Source organism: Vitis vinifera, chromosome 12 (assembly GCF_030704535.1).
Source record: "Vitis vinifera cultivar Pinot Noir 40024 chromosome 12, ASM3070453v1".
In the NCBI taxonomy this organism is placed as follows: domain Eukaryota; kingdom Viridiplantae; phylum Streptophyta; class Magnoliopsida; order Vitales; family Vitaceae; genus Vitis; species Vitis vinifera.
The window spans coordinates 15630818-15656376 of NC_081816.1; the positions used below are offsets into that span (position 1 = coordinate 15630818).

At 38.6% G+C, this 25559-nt stretch overlaps 1 protein-coding gene across 2 annotated transcripts; it reads left to right on the forward strand.

The window, feature by feature from the left end:
- The first annotated feature begins 552 nt into the window (after nt 1-552).
- Nucleotides 553-25550, forward strand: LOC100250245 (protein RAE1). 2 transcript variants are annotated; one of them, XM_002271609.5, is made up of 12 exons: nt 553-721; nt 886-961; nt 1059-1145; nt 1497-1574; nt 1681-1874; nt 3562-3703; nt 5197-5277; nt 20397-20525; nt 22922-22999; nt 24435-24506; nt 24973-25053; nt 25172-25550. In XM_002271609.5, the coding sequence occupies exons 2-12, from the start codon at nt 902-904 to the stop codon at nt 25220-25222; spliced, it is 1053 nt and encodes a 350-aa protein (XP_002271645.1). In that variant the 5' UTR covers nt 553-721; nt 886-901; the 3' UTR covers nt 25223-25550. The 2 variants fall into 2 exon arrangements, with proteins under 2 accessions (XP_002271645.1, XP_010657599.1); XM_010659297.3 differs by having other exon boundaries at nt 603-757.
- Nucleotides 25551-25559: the final 9 nt, after the last annotated feature.

The window sequence follows — 25559 nt, forward strand, 5'->3', positions numbered from 1 at the left end:
CATAATTGGCATTATGGTTTTGAATTTTTTTTTTAAGTAGTCAAAATCGTAGTTATCAACTACAATTTTAAGATACGGATGTCTGGTGCCAAAGCACCAGATTAAGCATTATTTTGAAATGAAGTTTAATTTGTGGATAATTTTTTTTTAAATGGGTTATTTTTATATATATAAAAAAAAATTAACCCTCAAAGCTATACCTTTTCCATCTCTTTCATATAGCTTTGTGGGTTTTGTGGAAGTTACTTTTTTATTTTTTTTATTTGCCATGTGGCATAGGCAAGAAGAAAGGTAAGTGGGAACTCAAGAACACGTGGAGTCAGTGTGTGAAATTCTGAATACCTTGGAACGACAATAGGAGATTTAAATTATGGAAAGTTGGGTTCTATTTTAGTAATAATTCCACGTCAGCTTATGAAAATCCACTTTTTTCTAGAAAATTTTATTTTATTAAGTATGATAAAATGAGAGATTATTTAATATTTAAATAAGAGCGATAAAAAATAATAAAATTTTAATTTCCTTCAATTATTTTTGCATTTTATTATTGTTGAATTATTGTATGATATTTAATTACAATCACTATTTAATAATCTTAATATTTTCCCATTTTTATTTCCGACCAAAAACACAACAACAAACGGAAAGGGGAAGACTGGGAGTATAGCGTTCTCTGGAAGCTACGCGGGGTTTTGGAGTGTACTTTCTCTCTCTTTCCTTGGTAACCGAGTTTCTCCATACCTTTTCCTTTGTTGAGGCCCAATCATACCTGTTCACCACTTCGCTATTCTCTTTTTCTCTTTCCTATAAAGTTTCTCCAACTTAATTGGAAGATTTTGCTTCATAATTATACCTCTTTTGTTGATTTTTCTTGAATGTTTGCAGTTGATTAGCTTCAATTATGTCAAATTTCTCTTCAATCACTACTGCTTCCAATCCAAATCCCAATAAGTCGATTGAGGTAATTGTTTTTTGAGTTTAACTAAATGTTATTCTGGCTTTTTTTTTCTTTTTTTTTTTTGGGTTGCTGTTGTTGTAATTATTGTGTAATTTGATAGGTGGCTCAACCTCCGAGTGATTCTGTTTCAAGCCTTAGTTTCAGTCCCAAGGCAAATATTCTGGTGGCCACTTCATGGGATAATCAGGTTTGCTTTGTTTAATCTTCTATGGTTCTTATTTGTTTATTTATTATTTTTTAATGTTTGGTTGCTGAGAAAATGTGTAGGAAAAGAAATTAAAAGAATTTTTTAGTTTTTCTTTTTTTTTTGGTTGTTCGGGGCTCTCAATGGAGTCTGATATACAAAATATGAGATGGGTTTGGCAATTTTTTGGAAACTGATACAATAGAAAGCAGGAGAGTTGAAACTTTTGTTCTGGTTTCCTCAATTTTGTAGGCTTCTAAGCAGGGCGTTTGTAGAAATTATTGGTGAGATTGTTTTTGGTCTTGTTGGAATTAGAATTTTGACACCCATTTACATTGTTGAAACTTTTCGTAGGTTCGATGTTGGGAGATAATGCGGAATGGGCCAACTGTTGGCAGTGTGCCCAAGGCATCAATATCACATGACCAGCCGGTAACAAATTATTCTATTTTTACAAAATCTACATTTTTATTTATTTTTCTTTTTTTGGAAATTTTTGTTTTGGATTTTAAATTTGGTACATGTTATTTTTGTGTAGGTTCTATGCTCTGCTTGGAAGGATGATGGAACAACTGTCTTCTCTGGAGGCTGTGACAAGCAAGTGAAAATGTGGCCTTTGTTGTCTGGCGGGCAACCTATGACTGTGGCCATGCATGATGCTCCCATTAAAGAGGTTGCTTGGATCCCAGAGATGAACCTCTTAGCCACAGGAAGCTGGGACAAGACTCTTAAGTAAACATTCTTTTCTCTGTTTATAGTTTTTCCCATTTGAAATGAGAATCAAAAGTATGACAGTAAGTTTAGGTGCTACTTTTGTTGCAATATTGTACAAATGTTTGTGAAGTTGTAGTACCAAGGTAAATTTTGTTCTTATGATTTTGAGTTCAAGGTTGGCCTTATGTTGTCCACATTGGGTCTTGAAGTGAGTGAGCAAATATAATGTCGTCTCAATATCAAGAAAGGTCATGTAGCAAAGTCATATAACCATTGAAGGAAGTACAATTATGTGAAAGTCTTATAAAATTTTTTGCATGGGGACACAATTATCAGTTCATATTTTTGTGGAGAGAAATGGCTTTCACATCAAATGCATGATTTGTTACTTTTATTCTTTATTTTCTTGAGCAGATTTGTGGAGTTCATTGCCCATGTATAATCATGTAGATATCATAATTGATGCTAATTTTAGGAATATTTTATCTATGTATGGAATCTGGATGTGCTGTTCTTTTTCTACACGTTTGATGCACTCTAAAACTCCCTCCATCCTCCACCTTCTTTCTTCTGAAGTCTGTGATTTTAGTGCCCTCTGAATTCCTTTGCAGATTTTTTTTCTCCTTCTCCCTCTCCTTTATTGATTTTTTTGACTGAAAAAATTTAATTCCTTTGATAAGTCTTCCACTCTTTTTTTTCCTCTTTATTTTTTCCTTCTTTCTTGTTTTGAAGAATCCTCAGAACTGCAAGTTAAGCCACTTTGAAAATGTTAACTGGCATCAATATAGGTACATGAATACTTTTTTTCTTTCAGACATTTGACTGGCTATTTTGGTCATGGGAAACAATGAGTTGCTTTATGCTAGAAGCAAACATATGCACTGTTTCCACATCTAGGTATTTTCTTTTTAATAACTGAGGAACTTTCCATGATTGAGCCCTTCGGACTCTCCATGGGGACCCATAAGTTAAATCAAGATCTTGCATGTTTTCTTTGGCTTATATTTGCATCCTGATGGTGTAAGTGAAGCTTTTCTTCTGTCAACCAGAGCATTTTCTGGTGGTTGGTTAAAGAGATGCATCTAGGTTTTTGATTATGTGCTTTATGCAAGAAGCAAACATATGCACTGGCCACCATGTCTGCATCTAGGTTTATGCAAGATTTTGCATGTTCTTTTTTTGGCTTGTATTTGCATCCTGCTGGTGTAGGGAGATGCTTTTCTTCTGTCAACCAGAGCATTTTATGGTGTTTGTTCGAATAAATGTACAAAAGGTTTCCTGGGACATGTGCTATCATAATAGTAGGAGACCAATAGACCCTTTTTCTCCCTTATTTCCATGATATGTTCCTCTAGAAGCTTCATAAGATTTTGTTATTCGTCCTTTTTCTGAAGTGTCTAAGAGGAATCTTTCAACTGCTCCTTCTATCTGGCTAGCTAAACCCTCTTTAAGCACAAATGTTGAACTTTTCAATTTAAAAAATTTCAGTACTAAATGTGGCTTTTGTCATCTTATTTCTATGTTGATATTTCAGTACTTTTTTCTGTTGTGCACACCTCGCTGTGGCTAATATATGTTTTGTATTTGCTCTATGCATAGTCTCCCTTCTGATTTATTATTACAATGTGGTGTTCTAAACATATCACTTTTTGGATTCTTTTGCTTGTTGATGAAGTATTTTTGTGGATATATTCTGTATTTTCAGGTATTGGGATACAAGGCAGCCTAATCCTGTGCATACCCAGCAACTCCCTGACCGTTGTTATGCACTAACTGTGAGACATCCCTTGATGGTTGTTGGCACTGCAGATAGAAATCTTATAGTTTTTAACTTGCAAAACCCTCAGGTATTACATTTCTTCTCATGGGTTAAGTGAATAATCTTTTCAACTGGTTATTTGCTCTCTCTTGAATCTTCAGATGCTTAAGCATCATAAATAATAATATTTTATTATTTTCTGGCAATATTTACTTGCTTATGGTATGACAGTGTCTGAATCTCCAGTTTCAATAGCAAATCTCAATTTCAATGACATAAGACCTAGCATGCAATTACAAGTCATATAATGGTTGAATTTTGAATATAAGGCATTTCCATATCTATCTTTTGTATCATGTTAACATCTTGTGGTCAGTGCTATTTTACCTCTAATTATAACTTTCTACTGCTTGGAAAAGTCTCAGACATTGTTGCAAGATGCACAAATAGCATTTTAGCCTCCTCAAGGCATAGCCAATTGTTCTTGAAGATCAATGGCTTATAAAGTTTACAATATTGATATTAAGATGTCTCTTTGGTGCACATCCCATAGCAGCTAAACAGATTTACCAGCCTCTTCCTCTCCTTTCCAAGCTGAAGGGATATATTTATCTATATAGACTGCTGATTATAAGACCTTCACTTTCTAATTTATCAGAGAAGAAAATTTCCATTTGTCTCGGGAGCACATTTTCCCCGGATTGACTAAAATGACACTTAAATGCCTTTTTACTTCCTCTTTATGAGAAGCCTTATGAAGATTGTCCATTTATTAGACATAAAAACGTCATTTCTTTTCTGTTTCTAGGTTGTGTCTCATTTATATAATTCATTTGTGATGTATATTCCAACTGTATGGCTGCTTTTGGTATAGTCTTTTTCTTGATCAATTCAAGTATCCTCCTTGTGTACAGGCCTACATGGGCAGGGTCCCTTTGGCACTCCTTCAATTCCTTTTATCTAGTAAAGAATGTCAACAAGGTTGATTTTATGTTTAGTCTCATTTGCTGATAGGAATGTTTTTATTGGGTAACTGCTTATGTGCTGTTCTATATTGCCTAGAGGGAGAAGTTCTTGGCGCTTGTAAGGGATGATTTCTTTAAAATGTATAAACACATTTATGTCCTCAATAAATTTTTAATGACACTTTTTTTTTTCTTTTTTTATTAAATTTAAAATGCATTTGTAGACAGATATTTTTGTTACAGATCCCCATTTAAACTGTTTAAACATTTTCTACCACAGCTATCCCATAATATGTTGTTTTGTTTTTGGTGAAATGGAAAACTCACCTTTTCATTGCTCCAAAAAAATACATTCTTGGTTGGGAGGCCCAAAAGATTAATGCCCAGTGTACCATTGTGCTGCAATGTCATGGGAGTTAGAAAATATTTTCCATGTTACTTGTCATTGATTGGTTTATTTTCCATGAAAGTGACAAGGCAAAACTACCACATCACACAACCTTTATTTCTGCATTTTACTCGAGTTTTATTTCTCAATTACCAGCAGACTCCTGGAGAACATTTGGTTCTTCATTTCATTGCGTTTCATGTCTAACCATGGTTCAAATACCAACAGACTGAGTTTAAGAGAATCACTTCACCATTGAAGTATCAGACAAGATGTGTTGCTGCCTTTCCGGATCAGCAAGGATTCTTGGTATGTGTTTTTTTATTTTTTTATTTTTTTATTTTTTTTTATCCATCTTTTGCTTTTATATTTTCTGTATTTCTATTTATATCTTGTCTTACTCTTTTCTTCCTTTTCCCTCACTTTACATGGTTGGGATGGCAATCTTAAGTATAATATTGAAAATGAGCCTGTCAGTAGAGTTCTAAGAGAAGGGGTGTGTAGACCATGGTTTCACTTTAGAGGGTTGATCAAGGCTTAACTTTGTTGGTTACTTTTATCAACCTGGGTCATGGTTATCAGGGGCCTTATCAGAAATCAGATGGAGAAGGTTTCTCTGGTATTCTCTATGCTAACAGGGGTTGGGATGGAGAGTTGGTTGCCATTAGGGCTGAGTTTCTACCTTATTAGAAGGCTTGTGTAATGGGGCTTTGAAACTTGTTGGTTGAGAGGAATTCTGAGTTGGGGGTTTACATGATTTTGAGAGAGGACAACAAGTCCTTTGAGGTATGAACACTTAATGACAGAGATTATCGATCTCATGAGCATAGATTTTATTCTCGATTCCCTGCTTAGCTAATGAGGATGCAGATACCACCAAAGGAGTGTGATTACTTTTGAGGCTTCTAAGGGAGAGTATTACCCACCTCCAGTATTATCCACCTCCAGTGTTGTCAGTTTTGTTGTTGTTCAGGTGCTTTTATGTTATGTTATTAGCTTTTCTATTTTTATATTAGTATAACTTACCAGGCCTTTTATCTCTCTCTCTCTCTATATATATATACATATATATGTATGTATGTATGTATGTATGTATATCAGAAATAACAATTCATCGGTAATGAAGTAAGGTTACAGGAAGGATGAGCTATTCTCCGAGACCTTTCTGTTTTGTTAGTGAATTCTTTTGTTTCTTGTGAAGAAAGGCATGCTTTGTAAAGATAGACAAATGATAGATGTATATGTTCAATTGAGTGTGCTAGATGACATAGTTGAAAGATTGGGCTCTTAAATAGGATGTTTGACAGAGTAAATTGCTATGGAATCATCAGAGGTCAGTACCATGGTTCATTCTATTCTGGAAGCATATAGTCTTTTCATTACTTCTTTGTTGGATTTGATCCAAAAAAGTGTAGCTGTCTTAGTATTGTGGATCTCAAGAAGTTGTACGGTCTACCATTGTGCAAAGCAGTATATTGTTCCCCTGGGAAAAAAAATGAGCCATCTTTTATTTTTTAGTAGGCAAAACAGATGATATTTAGAAAAACGCCTAACAGTTAGTATATAAGGAATACCTTACAAAGCAAAAGAAAAGATAGGTAAAAGAAATGACCAAGACAGTAAGCCTAGGTCATCCCCTTCTTTTATTGTTGTTCATGAGTGCTGGAAGTTTCTTGGCTGTGTATTAAACTTGTGGTTGAAGGTGGTTTTGGTGTCATCAACTGTTTTGGGTGGGGCCTGGGGACCTGGGTGCTTTCTGGTCATGTGAACATTTGCATAATGTTAGCAATGTAAGGATAATAACAATAATGATAACATTAACTCACATCCAGGAAGAATAAGAATAGTAATAGTAGCAATAAGAAGAAGAAGTTGACTGTTTTGGGTGGGGTCTGGGGACCTGGGTGCTTTCTGGTCATGTGAACATTTGCATGATGTTAGGAATTTTAACAATAACAATAATGATAACAGTAACTCACATCCAGGAAAAATAAGAACAGTAATAGTAGCAAGAAGAAGGAAGAGCAGGAGCAGAATCTCGTAAATCAATCTGAAAAGCCAAACAATCAAACTAAGTCACCCAGTTTCATTTTGCAGGAGGAGATATATTAATAAATTTCCGAATAGACTAAGGCAAGGAAAACATTGTACGGAAAGGGCTTACACATGTATGCACAAGTAGGACTTGAGTATCAATAATTAAAAGGTTCTCAAATTTCTGAAGGCCTGATTTATTGGCCCCAAAATTCTATATTAAGGCCTTGTTTTGGTATAACTTTTAGTTTTTGGGTTTAGCTAGAAGCTAAAGCGGAAGCCAAACAGATGACTTTTAAAGGGGCAAAATTGATCTGATAAAAGTTTCATGAAACATTAAATAACTTCTGGCATGAGTCCAAAGAGACTTCTATGAAAAGTAACATTTTCTTAGCTTTCATATTAAGCTTTTTTTAGCATTAAGTTCTTTTAAAAATTAGCCAAATAGGTTCCAAAACTTTTATTGAACTTAAAAGAGCTTTTGACTTTTCAGAAGCCAATTGAACTTGGGTCTAACTCAAGCTAGAACTCTAAAACATAGAAATTCTTTTAAAACAGAAACTCTGAAATAGAAACTTGTTATAATAAATCATTTTTTAGCAAATGGGCTTTCTAAGCTGTAAAAACACTCAAATCAAAGCCTAAGACAAAAATAGGAATTTCAAAAATAATTAAAACTAGAAGGTTATCATTTCCTTTGAAGAGGTAAATAAATAATTGGCACACTTTAACCACACAGCAAGTATACAAAGGCTGCAATCAAGAGGAAAAAAAAAACAAAAGAAGAAACAAATAAAATCCATATTCAACTTGGCCACCTCCCTATATAATCAACAAAATCCAACAAAAACTATAAGTTTCGAAGGGGGGTAAGAGTTGGTTTGCGGTGGAATCAAAGACGTTCAAAATCTCCATTGAAGAGATTCGAGGCAAACTGAGAGGGGTTATTCTGGAAAGGAGCAAAGGCTTCTCTTCTTGGATAAAATTTGGTGAAAAGAGCTTCAGTTTTTTGTTGGAAGGGGTGGAAGACTGGTGCAAAGGAGAGTCAAGCTCGAGGCGCCTTAAAGTTTGGGAAGAAGGAGGAAGAAAATATAGGCTGGAGTGTCGTTCAAATGATGCTGGTAGGTATCTGCTATGCTCGGTGAGGGACTTGGAAGCAAAGAGGTTTTGTCTAGTATTCCCAGAAGGTAAAGGCTTAGTAGGAGGGTGGTCTGCTGGCTTAGAAGCTAAGAGCCCTTGGAATTACTAATCAAGCCATGAGCAAAGGTGATCTGGGTACCTCCAACTCTGTAAAGGATGGTTATAGAGTCAAAGGAAAAGAGAAAGGGAAAGGAGTTTATCCAGAAGCCGTGAGAAAGGAGACAGGGGAATTAGGGGAAGTTTTGTGGGTGCATGTTGGGGAGCGTGACCTGCTCAGTAGGGAAGAGCAGCTTAGTCACTGCCTGGTAGGATGCTTTGGTGATAGTGTTGAGGTCGTTCCGTCTTTGTCCTTATTGAAGGAATGGGCGTAGGAAATGTCGTCTCTCAAGGGAGGTTTAAAAATCTCCAGTTTGGGTGGAGCCCTAGTGATGTTCAAATTTGAAGATAAAGTGGAAGCGGACTTGGCGCTCTTAAGGGGTAGTAGATATCTTCAGATGAGAGAGTTTTTCCTGCAGAAATGGGGACCTGAAGTGGGGTGTTGTAGAAATGGGAGCCACCCAAAGGAAGTGTGGGTGAAAGTCGTCGGACTACCACTTCACCTTTGGAGTAGAGAAGTGTTCAAGAGTATAGGAGAGAGTTGCGGGGGATTCATAGCTGTGGATGAGGAAACCGCTTTCTTCTCCGAGTTGCAGTGGACTCATATTTTGTTGAGAGCCCTTGGGAAGTTTAGACCGGGAACGTTGCAGGTGGCAGTCGGGAATTTTTGTTGGACGGTGAGTCTCTGGTGGGAAAATCCTCCATGGTTCTCAGAGGTAGTGGCAAGATCAACCTGGTTCAAAGAGGAAAGGCGGGAGGTCAGGGATGAGGGAGGGGGGGATACACACGCCAGTGATAGCGTGCAAGAGGTTCAAAATTTTCAAAGTGATTTGCAGTCTCGGGGGACAAGGGAGCAGGTTGTGTGTGGCAGAAGGCAAAGGGAGGTGGCAGTTGCAGTGGCAGCAGAGGGTAGGAGGCCTATTGCAGTTGATTTGGGCTCTTCTAACAGTGGGTCTGGGCCCAGAAAAGAAAAGGGGAAGGCTTTAAAAGGGAATGGATGCTTGGGCTTAAGTGGTGAAGTGGTTTGGGCCAAAGGCCCATTGCCCGTTAATCTTGAAGAGGCGGCCTGGGGGGCCCACTTCTGACACAGGTTTTTTGGAGCATCCCTCCTCGGCTAAGGCTCCGTCTGCTCCCGCAGAGGGTGTAGGGGGGATGGAAGCGGAGCTCTTGGTTGTTCAAGTTGAAGTCGCCATGGAGTTGACGCCGCGTCGTTGGAAAGTCACCGACGGGGCTTTGATGGAGGAGGCTTCCAGGTATTACGCTGGTTCTATTTCTTCTTCTGCTTTAGGGCATCGGGGATCCTCTTCTTCTTCTTCTTTCTGGGGCCACGCCGAGGCTGTAGGGGTATCGGAGAGGTTGGATTATGGAGCGGAAAGAGAGTTAGGTCGTTTTGAGCCTAGTGTGGGAAGGAACAGAGCTACGTCGGCTTTCGGAGACTGGAGTGAACATTCTTGGGACTCGAGTGACGCTGAGAGAGGGAATGGGTTAGCTCTTGTACCAGTTAGGGAGGACTTTACGAGTCTTTTTGAGAAAAGGAGTGTCTGTCACATAGAAGAAGGGGAAAGTGAGGAAGGGTGGAGTTCAAGCAGCCTTGCGTTGTTCAGTCGCTACTTGGGGATGCTGACAGAAGGCTTCGAAGAGGAAATCTTATACTTCTTAAGGAGAATGAAGGGGAGAATTGAGCAAAAGGGTAGGGAAGGAGTGACTAGGAAGATGAGTTTAAAATCTTTAAAATCCAGTAGTGAACTCAAGAAGTTGGAGTGGACTGTTAGCTACAAAAAGGCAAAAATGGGTTCTAGCGTGGGTATTTTCGGAGGGGCTTCAGGATCAGGGTGTAAATGAAGATAATAATTCTATCGTGGAATGTTAGAGGGGCTAATGATAGGGATAAAAGGAGGATTATCAAGTCAGTAATTAAATCCCAGAGAGTGGACGTGGCTTGTTTACAGGAAACTAAAATTAAAGAAATAACTACGGGGCTTGTTCGAAGTTTAGGGTTGGGAAGAAATATAGAGTGGAGAGCAATCAATTCTAGGGGTGTAGCTGGGGGTATTTTGGTGTTCTGGGACAATAGATTGGTGGAGCTAGTGGGCTGGGAAGAAGGGGTTTTCTCAATTTCATGTCGGTTCAAAAATTGTGTGGATGGTGTTGTGTGGGTGTTCACTGGAGTGTATGGGCCGGTTTGCAGTAGAGATAAAGAGGAGTTCTGGGAGGAACTTGGGTCAGTTAAAGGGTTATGGAGTGACCCTTGGTGTGTGGGAGGGGATTTCAATTTGGTAAGGTTTCCAGAGGAGTGCAGGTAGGGGAGGTGGGTTTACTGCTTCAATGAGGAGATTCTCAGAAGTGTTAGAGGATTTGGAGCTGAAGGATTAACCTTTGATGGGGGGCCCGTTTACTTGGAGAGGAGGATTGAATAACCAGGTCTAGTCTAGGCTGGATAGGTTCTTAGTGACGGATAACTGGGATAATATGTTCAATGGGGCTGTGCAGGGTATTCTCCCCAGACCTGTTTCGGATCACTTCCCGGTCCTCCTAGAAGAAGGAGGGTTGAAGAGGGGACCTTCCCCTTTCAGATTTGAGAATATGTGGTTGGAGGAGGAGGGTTTCAAAGATAAGATGAAGACGTGGTGGGGGGGTTTAAAATTTACAGGGACATCTAGCTACATTTTAGATGCTAAATTGAGGGCCCTTAAAAATATTTTGAAGATTTGGAATAAAGAAGAGTTTGGGTTAGTTGAGGCTAAAAAGGGTGAAGCTCTTAAGCAGGTTGAGTACTGGGATGAAAAGGAGAAATATGCAGCTTTAAATATGGAAGAATGTGAAGTAAGAAATGGAGCAAGGGAGTCCTACAAGTCTTGGGTGATGAAGGAAGGGATTTTTTGGAGGTAGAAGTCTAGGGAGTTGTGGCTGAAGGAGGGGGATAATAATACCAGATTTTTTCATAGGATGGCGAATGCTCATAGTAGAAGAAATTGGCTATCCAAGTTGAAAGTTAATGGCTGTCGGCATTCAGAGGAAAATAATTTAAAAAATAGTGTGGTGGGGGCGTTTCAAGAGTTGTATTCAGAAGAAGAAGGGTGGCACCCTAGTGTCGACGGGATCTTTTTTATGAGGTTAGATAACAGTGAGGCTGAGGGGTTGGAGAATCCTTTCTCGGAGGAAGAGGTGTTTGCAGCTCTTACGGATCTAGGCAAAGACAAAGCCCCGGGGCCGAATGGCTTTACAATGGCATTTTGGCTTTTTGGGTGGGATGTGGTGAAGGTTGAAATTATGGGCTTTTTTAGAGAATTCCATGAAAGGGGCAGATTTATAAAATCTCTAAATGCAACCTTCTTGGTTTTAGTCCCTAAGAAGGGAGGTGCAGAAGATTTGAAAGATTTCAGACCGATTAGCCTTGTGGGAAGCCTTTACAAGTTGTTGGCCAAGGTGTTGGCAAATAGAATGAAGAAGGTAATGGGAAAAGTGATTTCGGAACCTCAAAATGCCTTTGTGGAGGGTAGACAAATTCTTGATGCAGTTTTGATTGCAAATGAGGTTGTGGATTCCAAATTGAAAAGCAATCAAGGGGGTGTGATGTGCAAGTTGGATATAGAGAAGGCCTATGATCACGTCTGCTGGAAGTTCTTGTTGGCTGTGCTAAAGCAAATGGGTTTTGGGGAGAGATGGATTAAGTGGATAGAGTGGTGTTTTCTACTGTAAGATACTCTGTTCTTATAAATGGTTCTCCTTCCAGATTTTTCCAAAGTTCAAGGGGTTTGAGACAAGGAGACCCCCTATCCCCTTATCTGTTCGTGATAGTTATGGAGGTGTTTAGTTGCTTAATGAGAAGGGCCATTAGTGGAGGTTTTTTATCAAGATGGAGGGTTAGAGGCAGGGGTGGAGAAGGGATTCTGATATCTCATTTGCTTTTTGCGGATGACACCTTGGTGTTTTGTGAGGAAGTCTCAGGATCAGTTGACAAATCTAAGTTGGCTTCTCATGTGGTTTGAGGCTTGCTCAGGGTTGAAAGTTAACTTGGAGAAGAGTGAGTTTATTCCGGTGGGGAGGGTGAATGATATAGAGGATTTGGCTTTGGAGTTGGGTTGTAAGGTGGGTGGTCTGCCTTCTAGTTATCTGGGTTTGCCTTTGGGGGCACCCTTCAAATCAGAGGTGGTTTGGGATAGTGTTGAAGAGAGGTTTAGGAAAAGGTTGGCCATGTGGAAGAGACAGTATATTTCCAAAGGGGGAAGACTCACCCTAATTCGGAGCACTCTATCTAGTTTGCCGGTTTACTTCATGTCTCTTTTCCTTTTGCCCAAAAAAGTAAGGCTGAGGTTGGAGAAGATTTAGAGGGACTTCCAGTGGGGGGAGGTGCTCTTGAACAGAGGCCTCATCTTGTTAGGTGGAATTTGGTTTGTCTGGAAAGAAAGAAAGGTGGTTTGGGGGTGAAAAACTTAGCTTTGATGAATAAAGCTCTCTTGGGTAAGTGGAATTGGCGTTTTGCCATTGAAAGTGAGGCTTTGTGGAAGCAAGCGATCAATCACAAATATGGTGTAGAGGAGGGGGGTTGGTGTACTCGGGCCGTAAGTGGGAGGCATGGTGTAGGGCTTTGGAAAGCTATTAGAAAGGAGTGGTTGGGTATGTATAGCAGTTTAGCCTACCGCGTGGGTAATGGTACGAGAGTGAGATTCTGGAAGGATAAGTGGTGTGGAGATGAGCCTCTCTGCAAGTCCTTCCCTTCTCTATTTGCCATTTCCCTGGCTAAAGATGTCTGGGTATCGGAAGTGTGGAACCCAGATGGTGTAGGGGATGGTTGGACCTTTCTTTTCTCAAGGGCACTTAATGATTGGGAAATTGAGATGGTGGAGCAGTTTATGCTAAAAATCCAAGCCTTTAGGGTGCAAAGGGAGGACGAGGATAAGGTGGTTTGGACAGCATCTAGAAGTGGTGATTTCTCAGTCAAGTCGCTATATTCTACTCTGGAGCATATGTGCCTCCTAAGGTAGCTTTCTTCGCTTGGGAAGCTTTCTGGGGCAAAATCTTAACTTTGGACCAACTCCAGAGGAGGGGTTACTCTTTGGCAAATAGGTGTTTTCTTTGTCTTTCTGAAGCAGAAACGGTGGATCACCTTTTACTTCATTGTGTTAAGACGCAGGCATTGTGGAATCTTCTTTTTTCTCTCTTTGGTGTGGCGTGGGCTCTCTCTGGTACAGTTAAGGAAACTCTCCTTGAATGGCATGGAGCGTTTGTGGGGAAAATTTGTAAAAAGGTGTGGCAAATGGCCCCCTTATGTATATTTTGGTCAGTTTGGAAGGAAAGAAATTTGTTGGCTTTTGGGAATGAGGTGTTGTCACTCCAAAGGCTGAAAAATTCTTTTGTATGTAATCTGTGGTCTTGGGTTAGGGTGTTTATAGTTTTGAGCCCTCGTTTTCTTGTTAGCTTTTTTGAGTGGCTAGGCTCTAGTTAAAGGTAGGGGTTTCTTCCCGCTTCCTTGGTTTAGAGTCTGTGGGCTGCTTTTGTATACTCCCTGTATACCTAGAGGGCATTAGTTTGGTGTCTCCTTTTTCATTTTAATATACTTCTCTTTACTTATCAAAAAAAAAAAAAAAAGAATAATATTCACTTTCTAAACTTTAATTGGAGATAAAACTAGAAACTATAAGAATAAGAACTTCAAGGAAATAGAGGCTACAGGGAAACAAAATTCTAAGAGGATAGAAGCACTGTGTGCAATTTTTGTGAATTCTGACAGCTCAACAATCAAGTATCATAGTCAAATTTGGATGAAGCATCAGTGGAAATATGAGGTTCAGAGCCTTCTTTTGTTAATCTTTGAAAGCAAATATAGGACACCATATTAAAGTGGTAAAATTGAGTTCTTACACAGTCCATGCAAGGAGTCTGTGAGCTTTGAGATGCTCCCATGTCAATCCTAGCTGCTCCAATCTCAATTGCTGCTCACAAAATTTAGTAAAAATGGGAACTGAGACTTCCATAGATGTGTGCTCATAGAATTAAAAAGTAAAAGTGGAAGAAAAAGAAATGCAATGATTGAGAAATGAATTTGTTGAAATAATGCCAAAGTTAGGATTTTAATTTAGGAAAGTATTTTAGGAATAAAAAAAAGGAGAGATCATTTAGGATATTTCCTTATGATTCAGTTTCCTAATTTTAGGAGAGAATTAAGCTAGATTGATTTTTTCTTATTCAGTCATTTGTGTATATATATGTGTATGGTGTGTACCGAATATTATCAATAAAGGAGTTCAGAAATTCTTCATGGTATCAGAGCTAGTTTTCTGAAACCCTAATCCCTTCTGGCCACCTCTTATTCAGGCCATCATTCATTCCGGCCAAATCTCTCTGGCCATCTCTCAATCCGACCATCTCTCTCTCTGGCCATCTCCCATTCCGATCATCAGTCCCTATTCTCAGAGTCAAGGGAGAAAACGCTTTCCGGTCGGTCGAATCGTCGTCAGAAAACATTCACCGCCGGCAACTTTTCCGGCGAACTTTCCGGCGAACTTTCCGGCGACGGTTTTTTTTCTACATCGCAAGGAGCGCCTAGAGGAGATCTCCAATTTATCCTAAAGCACCGGAACCAGAAACCCATCCACGCGCCGGCGCGTGAGGGCGCGTGAGCCACTTTCCGGCGACGCGCTTCCTCCTCCAAGCTCGCCTGACGCCGACCAGCCACCCTTCTTACCTGTTTTTGCCATCCGAGCCCTGCACGTGCCTCTTTTGGGGTTCTTTTGCTTCCGTGGGCCCTTCGATCAGTTTTTCCGGCGTCCTCCGGCTATTTTTTCTCAACTCCAATCCCTGCACGTGCCTTGGGAAGTGTTCTTCTACCTTTCCGGTCCATGACAAAATACGGAATGGCATCATCACAAGTATCCAGCATCACGTCACCAGAATCAGGGGGCAGATCTGAAATTCCAAACCTTGGTGGCAATGATTCCTCTCCTATTCTCATCACAGGACACAAATTAAATGGCCATAACTATTTACAGTGGTCACAATCTGTGTTGCTGTTCATTTGCGGTAAAGGAAAGGATGAGTACCTCACTGGAGAAGCAGCCATGCCAGAAACTACAGAACCGGGTTTCAGGAAGTGGAAGATTGAAAACAGCATGATCATGTCATGGCTTATCAATTCCATGAACAATGACATAGGAGAAAATTTCTTGCTGTTTGGGACTGCAAAGGACATATGGGATGCAGCCAAAGAAACTTACTCAAGTTCTGAAAATATTTCAGAACTTTTTCAGGTTGAATCAGCCCTACATGACTTCCGCCAAGGAGAGCAGTCAGTTACTCAGTATTATAACACACTCACAAGGTATTGGCAGCAACTTGACTTATTCGAGACTCACTCATGGAAATGTTCGGATGATGCAGCAACATACAGGCAAATTGTGGAACAAAAGAGACTGTTCAAGTTCTTCCTAGGACTAAACAGGGAATTGGATGATGTTAGAGGCCGAATCATGGGCATTAAACCCCTTCCAAGTCTCAGGGAGGCTTTTTCAGAGGTTAGGCGTGAAGAAAGTAGAAAGAAAGTGATGATGGGATCCAAAGAGCAACCTGCCCCAACATTGGATGGCTCTGCCCTTGCTGCTCGGTCATTTAATAGTAGTGGTGGAGATCGTCAGAAACGAGATAGGCCTTGGTGTGATTATTGTAAGAAACCAGGCCATTATAAGGAGGCTTGCTGGAAGCTTCATGGCAAACCGGCTGATTGGAAACCAAAGCCACGGTCTGACAGAGATGGCAGAGCACACGTGGCTACCAACTCTGAAAGCACATCTGTTCCCGAGCCGAGTCCATTCAACAAAGAGCAGATGGAGATGCTACAGAAACTATTAAGCCAAGTTGGCAGTGGCAGTACTACCGGGATAGCCCTCACTGCTAGTCGAGGAGGAATGAAGCCGTGGATAGTGGACACAGGTGCTTCTGATCACATGACAGAAGATGCTGCCATTTTTCAAAATTACAAGCCAAGTAATGGTCATTCATCCGTCCATATTGCTGATGGTTCAAAGTCAAAAATTGCCGGGACAGGTTCTATAAAACTTACTAAAGACTTATATCTTGACTCTGTCCTCCATGTTCCAAACTTGGATTGTAATCTTTTGTCCATTAGCAAATTGGCTCGTGATCTCCAATGTGTTGCTAAATTCTATCCAAACTCGTGTGTTTTTCAGGACTTGAAATCGGGGAAGATGATTGGCAGTGCTGAACTGTGTTCCGGGCTCTACCTCCTCTCATGTGGCCAATTCTCAAACCAAGTCTCTCAAGCAAGTTGCGTATAGTCTCAGAGTATGTTAAGAGTCTTTCAATTCTGTGTCAAATTCTAAGGTCAATAAAGATAGTGAGATTATAATGTTACACTATCGCCTTGGTCATCCTAGCTTTGTTTACCTTGCAAAATTGTTTCCCAAATTATTTATCAATAAAAATCCAGCATCTTATCACTGTGAAATTTGTCAGTTTGCAAAGCATACTCGAACAGTATATCCTCAAATCTCATACAAACCTTCGATTGTTTTCTCTCTAGTTCATAGTGATGTGTGGGGTCCCTCCCGGATAAAAAATATTTCTGGCACTCGATGGTTTGTGACATTCGTTGATGATCATACTCGGGTAACATGGGTTTTCCTTATGAAAGAAAAGTCAGAGGTTGGGCACATTTTTCAAACCTTCAATCTTATGGTTCAAAACCAATTCAATTCCAAAATTCAAGTCCTCAAGTTAGATAATGCAAAGGAATACTTTACTTGTAGTCTCAGTACCTATCTTCAAAATCACGGCATTATCCACATAAGTTCTTGCGTTGACACCCCACAACAAAATGGGGTGGCTGAACGCAAGAATAGACATCTCTTGGAGTTTGCCCGGTGCCTTATGTTTTCCTCTAATGTTCCAAACTATTTCTGGGGGGAAGCTATTCTCACAGCTACCTATTTGATTAACCGTATGCCATCCAGAGTGCTTACCTTTCAATCCCCACGTCAACTTTTCTTAAAACAATTTCCTCACACCCGTGCCGCCTCTTCTGATTTACCACTCAAAGTATTTGGTTGCACGGCATTCGTTCATGTGTATCCTCAAAATCGTAGCAAATTTGCTCCTCAAGCAAATAAGTGCATTTTCCTAGGGTATTCTCCAACCCAAAAAGGGTACAAATGCTATTCTCCAACCAACAAAAGATTTTACACCACCATGGACATCTCTTTCTTTGAACATGTCTTCTTCTATCCCAAATTTCATGTTCAGGGGGAGAGCATGAATGAACATCAAGTTTGGGAGTCTCGTCTTGAGGGTGTACCTTCTTTTCACTCAGAGTCACCAAATCCTTCCCAATTCGCACCCACTGAGTTGTCCACACCCATGCCGTCATCAGTCCAGCCAGCCCAGCACACAAATGTTCCTTCTCCCGTGACCATCCAGTCTCCCATGCCTATTCAACCTATAGCCCCACAACTTGCTAATGAGAACTTACAAGTTTACATCAGGAGGAGGAAAAGACAGGAATTAGAGCACGGATCACAGTCAACATGTGGCCAATATATTGACTCCAATTCAAGTCTTCCTGAAGAGAACATAGGTGAGGATAGGGCTGGAGAGGTGTTAATTCCCAGCATTGATGATTCTACTCTGCCGATTGCATTGAGGAAGGGTGTTAGGAGATGTACAGATCATCCAATTGGGAATTATGTTACGTATGAAGGGCTATCACCATCTTACAGAGCATTTGCTACTTCTCTTGATGATACTCAGGTTCCCAACACAATACAAGAGGCATTAAAAATTTCAGAATGGAAGAAGGCAGTACAAGATGAGATTGATGCACTTGAGAAGAATGGGACGTGGACTATCACAGATTTGCCGGTTGGGAAGAGGCCTGTGGGGTGCAAGTGGATTTTCACCATAAAATACAAAGCAGATGGATCAGTCGAGAGATTCAAGGCTCGTTTGGTAGCTAGAGGGTTTACACAATCCTATGGGATAGACTATCAGGAGACTTTTGCTCCTGTTGCAAAACTGAACACTATCAGGATTCTTCTCTCATTGGCTGTCAATCAAGATTGGTGCTTGCAACAACTGGACATAAAAAATGCGTTTCTAAATGGTGACCTAGAAGAGGAAGTCTACATGGAAATACCACCTGGTTTCGAAGAAAGTATGGCAAAGAATCAGGTTTGCAAACTCCAAAAATCCTTGTACGGCCTTAAACAATCTCCCCGAGCCTGGTTTGATAGATTCACAAAAGCAGTCCTGAAGTTGGGCTACAAACAAGGTCAGGCTGATCATACTCTATTTGTCAAGAAGTCTCATGCCGGGAAAATGGCCATATTGATAGTCTATGTCGATGATATTATTCTATCAGGGAATGATATGGAGGAATTACAGAATTTGAAGAAGTATTTGTCAGAAGAGTTTGAAGTGAAAGACCTTGGAAATTTAAAATATTTCCTTGGTATGGAAGTGGCTAGATCAAGGAAGGGAATTGTAGTCTCTCAAAGAAAATACATACTCGATCTTCTTAAGGAGACCGGTATGCTTGGATGCAAACCAATTGATACTCCTATGGATAGTCAGAAGAAACTTGGTATCGAGAAAGAAAGTACACCGGTAGACAGGGGGAGATATCAGCGGCTTGTCGGGCGCTTGATTTATCTCTCACATTCTCGGCCAGATATTGGCTTTGCAGTGAGTGCTGTAAGTCAATTCATGCACAGCCCCACTGAGGAACACATGGAAGCAGTCTACAGGATTCTTAGATATTTAAAAATGACACCAGGGAAAGGTCTATTCTTCAGAAAGACAGAAAACCGTGACACTGAAGTATACTCAGATGCGGATTGGGTAGGAAACATCACTGACAGGCGGTCCACTTCTGGATATTGTTCTTTTGTCTGGGGAAATCTTGTTACCTGGAGGAGTAAGAAGCAATCAGTTGTAGCCAGAAGTAGTGCAAAAGCTGAGTACAGAGCTCTTGCACAGGGAATCTGTGAAGGGATTTGGATAAAAAGAGTTCTTAGTGAACTGGGACAAACGAGTTCATCTCCAATTCTGATGATGTGTGATAATCAGGCAGCTATAAGCATAGCAAAGAACCCCGTGCATCATGACAGGACCAAGCATGTTGAGATTGACAGACACTTCATCACAGAGAAGGTGACTAGTGAGACGGTTAAATTGAACTATGTTCCTACCAAGCACCAAACCGCAGACATCCTCACCAAAGCTTTACCTAGGCCTAACTTCGAAGACTTAACTTGCAAGCTGGGATTATATGATATATATTCTCCAGCTTGAGGGGGAGTGTTGAAATAATGCCAAAGTTAGGATTTTAATTTAGGAAAGTATTTTAGGAATAAAAAAAAGGAGAGATCATTTAGGATATTTCCTTATGATTCAGTTTCCTAATTTTAGGAGAGAATTAAGCTAGATTGATTTTTTCTTATTCAGTCATTTGTGTATATATATGTGTATGGTGTGTACCGAATATTATCAATAAAGGAGTTCAGAAATTCTTCAGAATTAAAGAACAAGCAAATAAATGCAACCTAGGGAAATGGTGAAATTACCAAATTATATATTCTGCAACTTCAACAAGGAACAAAAAAACATTTTTTGAAGTTTAAACTAGCTCAGCCCTTGCTGATGGGACAATTTTTATAGGAGTTTCAACTATTGTTTTTTTTTTAATGGGGAATACTTCTTTTGATGATACTTTTTCACATTAGAGACACAAATAATAGAGAATATTTTCCAACTAGAGACAAACAATGGGTGGATATTTTTTATTTCTGTTCTAAGGTTTTAATTGGAGATAATATTATTAAAAAATAGAATTTGGTAACGTAGTTTTGAGGGCTTAATTCAAGTTGAATTGCTATAGAACTTCCATGTTCATATCATCTTTATTATGTTTGTTTGAGTTCCAAATTCATATATGCAGATCTTTCTAATTACTCCCAATGCAAAACTTTTATTGTTATTATTTCTGCGCAATTACAATTCGACATCTGTCTTCTTTTTTCGCTTGTATTATTACTTAAACTGTTCTTTTTCTCACATATTTTTTACTATATTTTCCTTTTAACAAATTTACTCTTTAGATTTATGGATCAATTTATTAAGATAGTTGAATCTATCTTTTTGTTCTTTAGGTTGGCTCGATAGAGGGAAGGGTTGGCGTACATCATCTTGATGATGCACAACAAAGTAAAAACTTTACTTTTAAATGCCACAGGGAAGGCAATGAGATATACTCAGTGAACTCTCTAAACTTCCATCCTGTAAGATTCTACATTGCCCTTGCAATAGTTCTAGTTATTGAATATATCTCTGTGCATGTGCATGGTTGCCTGTATATTGGGAGCTTGTTTATTCTTTGCTGATAGCTGCTTTATTTTCTCATTTTCTAGCAAATAGGGTAGGTTGTATTATATTCTTTACTTTTTTGGTTTATTTAGGTAAAGCGCACTTATTATAACCAGAAGGGTTACTGGCTTATTCTTTCCAAAGCTTCTTTTATTTCTTCTAACATGAAATATTGTGATTGCATATGCGTTTATAGCCTTTTCCCCCCTATATTATAGCATATCTGCATCCAACTCACTAGCAACATCTATGATTTTTTGTATCTAGTTGTCAAACTTCCATGAGCCTCTCTCTCTATTAGACACTCAAGATATTACCACAAAGCTTTGGCCTGCATAAAAATCTCCAATAACAATAATATCTTTGCCTCAATGGCCAATCTCGCTTTTGCCGGTTTAGAGTAATCTCTCACTATTATACCTAAATGATCTCTAATCAGCCTCTGATACAGTGATACCTAATTGTCTAGGATTACTTAAAGAACATCCACAAAGTTTAACCATGTCGAACCTAGTAGAGGGTGTAACCAATGTTGTCAAAACCAGACCGATCAATGAACCGGAAAAGTTCGGTTCATGGTTCACTAGTTGAATTGGTGATTGAAGAACCGGTGACGTCATAAATATATAATTTATATATTATATAAAATTTAAATTAATTAAAGAAATTAGGAATATAAATATAATTCAAACTTTTAAGAATATTTTATCTTTTATATTTGATATCATCAAATTAAATGATGATAAGTTTAAATATAAATATATCATTATTTTTAATTTTATATAATAAAATACATATAATATTTAAATATGAAGATATATTTAAAATAAAAGGAAAAAATATAATGTTCAATTCTATTTACATATAAAAAATTACAAATCTTATTGTTTTATAATTTTTAAAATTATTACATTATTTGATTTATATTATTTTAATACTTATCATTATAAAAATAAATATTCACTTAAATATTTATATTTATTAAGAGTTTAAATTATTGGAACTTTAAAAAAAACAAAAACAAAAAATAAAAACCCAAGGTTACATTATTTATTTTTTGTAAAGATTTACACAAAGCTTACACATAGCCTATGGTAGCTATTTCCTTAGTTTTGTGCTACAACCCAGTTCGATTCCCCCCCATGTTGCTGCCACTTTTATTTTCTACCCATGTAACCCATCCCACATCAGAAATTGACATAAAAAATTCCCCTCATAAATATAGATGAGCTTCAAAGGAAGTTAACAAAGCATTTAGCCCATAAACAGTGGACTAAAATGGGTTTAAGAGCTTTGGGCTTGTGCAAAGTATGGCCCATTATGGGCAAAAATGGGATCGGCCTTCGCATTGGCCCGCCCTGTTCGATCCAGTTCACAGTTGGACTATAGGTTTAGGCGGTTCACATCCAGTTTGACTTCTGACCAGGTTGATAAGGTGAATTGAATCAGAAAACTCTCTGGTCGACGATCCGACTGGTTGGACTAACCAGTCTGGTCTGGTTGGACTAACCAGTCTGGTCTGGTTTTCAAAACACTAGGTGTAACAAATCAATCATAGTTTTCTTCTTTGACCTCTTTGAGTAACAAACACTCTTTTAATCTAGTGTTAGAATCTATAAAAGAATATTTGCAAAAGGGAAGATTGCCAAAGCCTTTAAAAGAGATTTCCAACATCTTTGCTATGCCTCTAGGAGGAACCCATTTGGCATTGGCTATGTGGAATAATCTATGCTAAAGTCCTAGTTCTATGAGACAATGAAGAAAAATATTATTGGTTGATTCACTACCCTTCAAACATATAACATATTTATTTGACTAAGAGCCGTGTAGGGCCTCCTCAATTTAAGAAAGTTGTTTATCTTAAACTTCTTATTAGCCACAAGCCATGAAAAGCCTTAACCTTGGGTGGAGCTTTTGAGTTCTAGGTTAACTTATTGGCAATATCATGTTTCAGCTATTTAGGTAATTGCTTTGTCATTTTTATATGACATTTCATCTATTCAATTTCTATGGTGTGTGAATTTACAAGACTAGATATACTTGCATGGAATTCCAAGAAAAGATAAATCAAAAGATCTCAAGGAAAAATCATGCTAAGATCCCCAAAGTTGGACAAAGTTTAGATAATGATCTATAGTGTATGCCTATGATCTGGACAGATAGTTGTTTCTTACATTATGTCCACATTCAGTTTTTTTTTTTTTTTTTCTTTTGGAGATATTTAGTTTAGTTATAATTCAGTGCCAAACCATTTTGAAGGTCTTTTGATTTGCATTCTCTTGAGAACTTATTTTTGTGCCTCTTATTTCAGGTGCATCACACATTTGCCACTGCAGGCTCTGACGGTGCTTTTAATTTCTGGGACAAGGATAGTAAACAGAGACTCAAGGTAATCTCAAGGATTCCTTTTTGAATATGTTCTTCTCGTTGTTTTCGGACACTGTTACTCTTCTATTATTCTAGATTCTATTGTTTTTACCCTAATCGGAAAATTATGAACTGAAATCAGCCTGCATGTCCTTACAATTATCATTTTTTTGGTTCATATTTGTCATGTGAATTTATTACTTGTTCATGATCTTCTTTCTTATAATTTTGAGGTTTCTTCCAGTATTTTCAGTACATGTTTAGTATTTTCTTTTTGTTTTTTTGTTTTGATTTCTTTTATTTATTTATTTATTTATTTTGCACGGGGAGGTGTGGATGGATGGGCTGTATTGGGGGATGGGGTTATGAAATGAGTGTGATGTTGGTTGGCAATGGGTTCTAAGGTTCCAATTCATTTTGTTTGGGCCCAACAACCCAACGAAGAGAATTGAAATTTTAACCCACATCCATAAATTGCAATGTAGTTCTAAATACAAGGACAAAGGAAGAACCTAGAACCACCAGTGCCACTGCTCCTACACTTAAGACATCTTCAATACCGTTTTTCTTCTTTAGAAATGAGATATAGATAGAAAGGAATATACAAAAAGAACAAGAAACCATAATTAAAGCAAGTTTCACCCCTACACTCTTATATTTTTAATACCTTTCTCATTCATGCTTGCCCTAATTCTTCATTGTTGTTCTCCTCTTACCTCACATTATCTTTTAAGTTTCACCCAAGCCTCTTTGTTTGTTGCAGTCTCATAAGGTTAGAGATGTTCTCCATAAAAGAGAAACATTTATACCAGATGAATTTCCAAAACCTCACACAACCTCCATCTTCCACTCTAAACTCAAAATCCCTTGTCCCACTCATGATTCCCTGCCCAACACTCCAGAACTTTCACACCTTATTAGGTTATCAACCTATGCCATCACTACCATAGTCTTAAAAGAATCACTTTTTATTCCATTCGATATCTCAACATCCATTTGCCCAAAAGTGCTTATACTCATCCACAAAAGTGATCTAATATCTAAACTACCACTCTTTTGGGTTGCACACCTTTCTCTCCTGTGATGATACTTGAACCCACCTTCGTCGAATATGTCTAAGGAAGCTTCCTTCAAAATTTTCCAACCTTATAGCCTCCAAAACTGAGATTGTATATGCGTCAGCCTGTCAAGGTAAGTTTACTCCCTTCCGGGGAAATACACCCTTTTGGGTTGCTAATTTTTTCCTTATGGAGTTGATTCCATGGATATGCACACATGTAGTCTGAACCTAGAAAAATAATTTTATTCTTGACATTCTGTTGCAAGATGGGTGATAAGGGTTACTATATTTTATATAGACCTTTTTTTTTTTCTTCCATATCAAGCTGGCAAATTGCCGACTTTTTTGGGCTAGAACATCCCTTTGTTTGTCTGACTCTATTTGGTCTGATTTTCAGGCTATGTCAAGGTGCAGTCAACCTATACCTTGCAGTACTTTCAACAATGATGGATCGATATTTGCATATTCGGTATGTTCCACCCTTGATGTTTTAGCAAAGAATGATGATTGATATGTAACTTATTCTTCCTTGCCATAAGCTGGATTTAGTATGCAATTAGCCCCCATGTTGGGTTTTACCTGATCCATCTTTACGGAAGCAGCATTTAGTATGCAATTAACCTATTAAGTCAGGGTTAGTCTCCATGAAAGGAAACGTTTCCCCCATGTCCTCTTGTTGTTTTGTGATGCGTGCTGGTCTTTTAAGTCACACTGCGAGTATTTGACTATTGGGATCCCCACTTTGGAAGCTCAGTATTTTTGTCTCGGTTGCAATGCTTACCCTGCTTCTGAAGTTGTGAACAGACGAATTTTTCCTGACAACAACTTCTTGCGGACTCGCAGGGTTTAAAGTTATTTACTTCTGCGTAAATGGATTACCATGTTGGTTTGTTCTGTCCTGTAAGCTTGTTTCACTGAAATTTGTTTGTTTATAGGTGTGTTATGACTGGAGTAAGGGTGCAGAAAATCATAATCCAGCAACAGCAAAGAGCTACATCTTCCTGCATTTACCACAGGTACATTCCTATAAATGCTTCTTAGCCTTGACACTTGATGTTTTTTCTTTATGGTACTGTTTCTAACCTGGAAAAACCAGTTTTGAGAACTGCAACTGTATGTTGTTTTGGGATGCAGGAAGCTGAGGTTAAAGGCAAACCAAGAATTGGAACAAGTGGTAGAAAGTGAAGCTACACAGTGGAAGCCATGAGAATGACGGGAAGAAAAATGGGTATCTGTACCTTGCTTGTAAATGGATATCATTTTGTTTTTTATTGGTAGGTCCGACTTGTGAGCAGAGCAGAGGAGTGTAGCTTAGGAATGGTCCTGTAGTGAGCAGATGAGTTTAGCTTTGAGAATAGGTTCTTAATAAAGGTTGTTTGAGTTAACTCCGTTGAGCTTTTTTAGGGAATGGGGTTATTGCTTTTCATATATTCAAAGGCATGGCTAGTTCTTTTTTATTTTTATATATTGAAAATTACACATATAATCTTATTTTGATATTTTTATTCTCAAATTTTTCTAT

Coding starts and splice junctions, on each gene's coding strand:
- LOC100250245 (XM_002271609.5), top strand. CDS start 902: ATGTCAAATTTCTCTTCAATCACTACTGCTTCCAATCCAAATCCCAAT. Junction 1,575..1,680: donor CAATATCACATGACCAGCCG/GTAACAAATTAT, acceptor ATTTTTGTGTAG/GTTCTATGCTCTGCTTGGAA. Junction 1,875..3,561: donor AGCTGGGACAAGACTCTTAA/GTAAACATTCTT, acceptor CTGTATTTTCAG/GTATTGGGATACAAGGCAGC.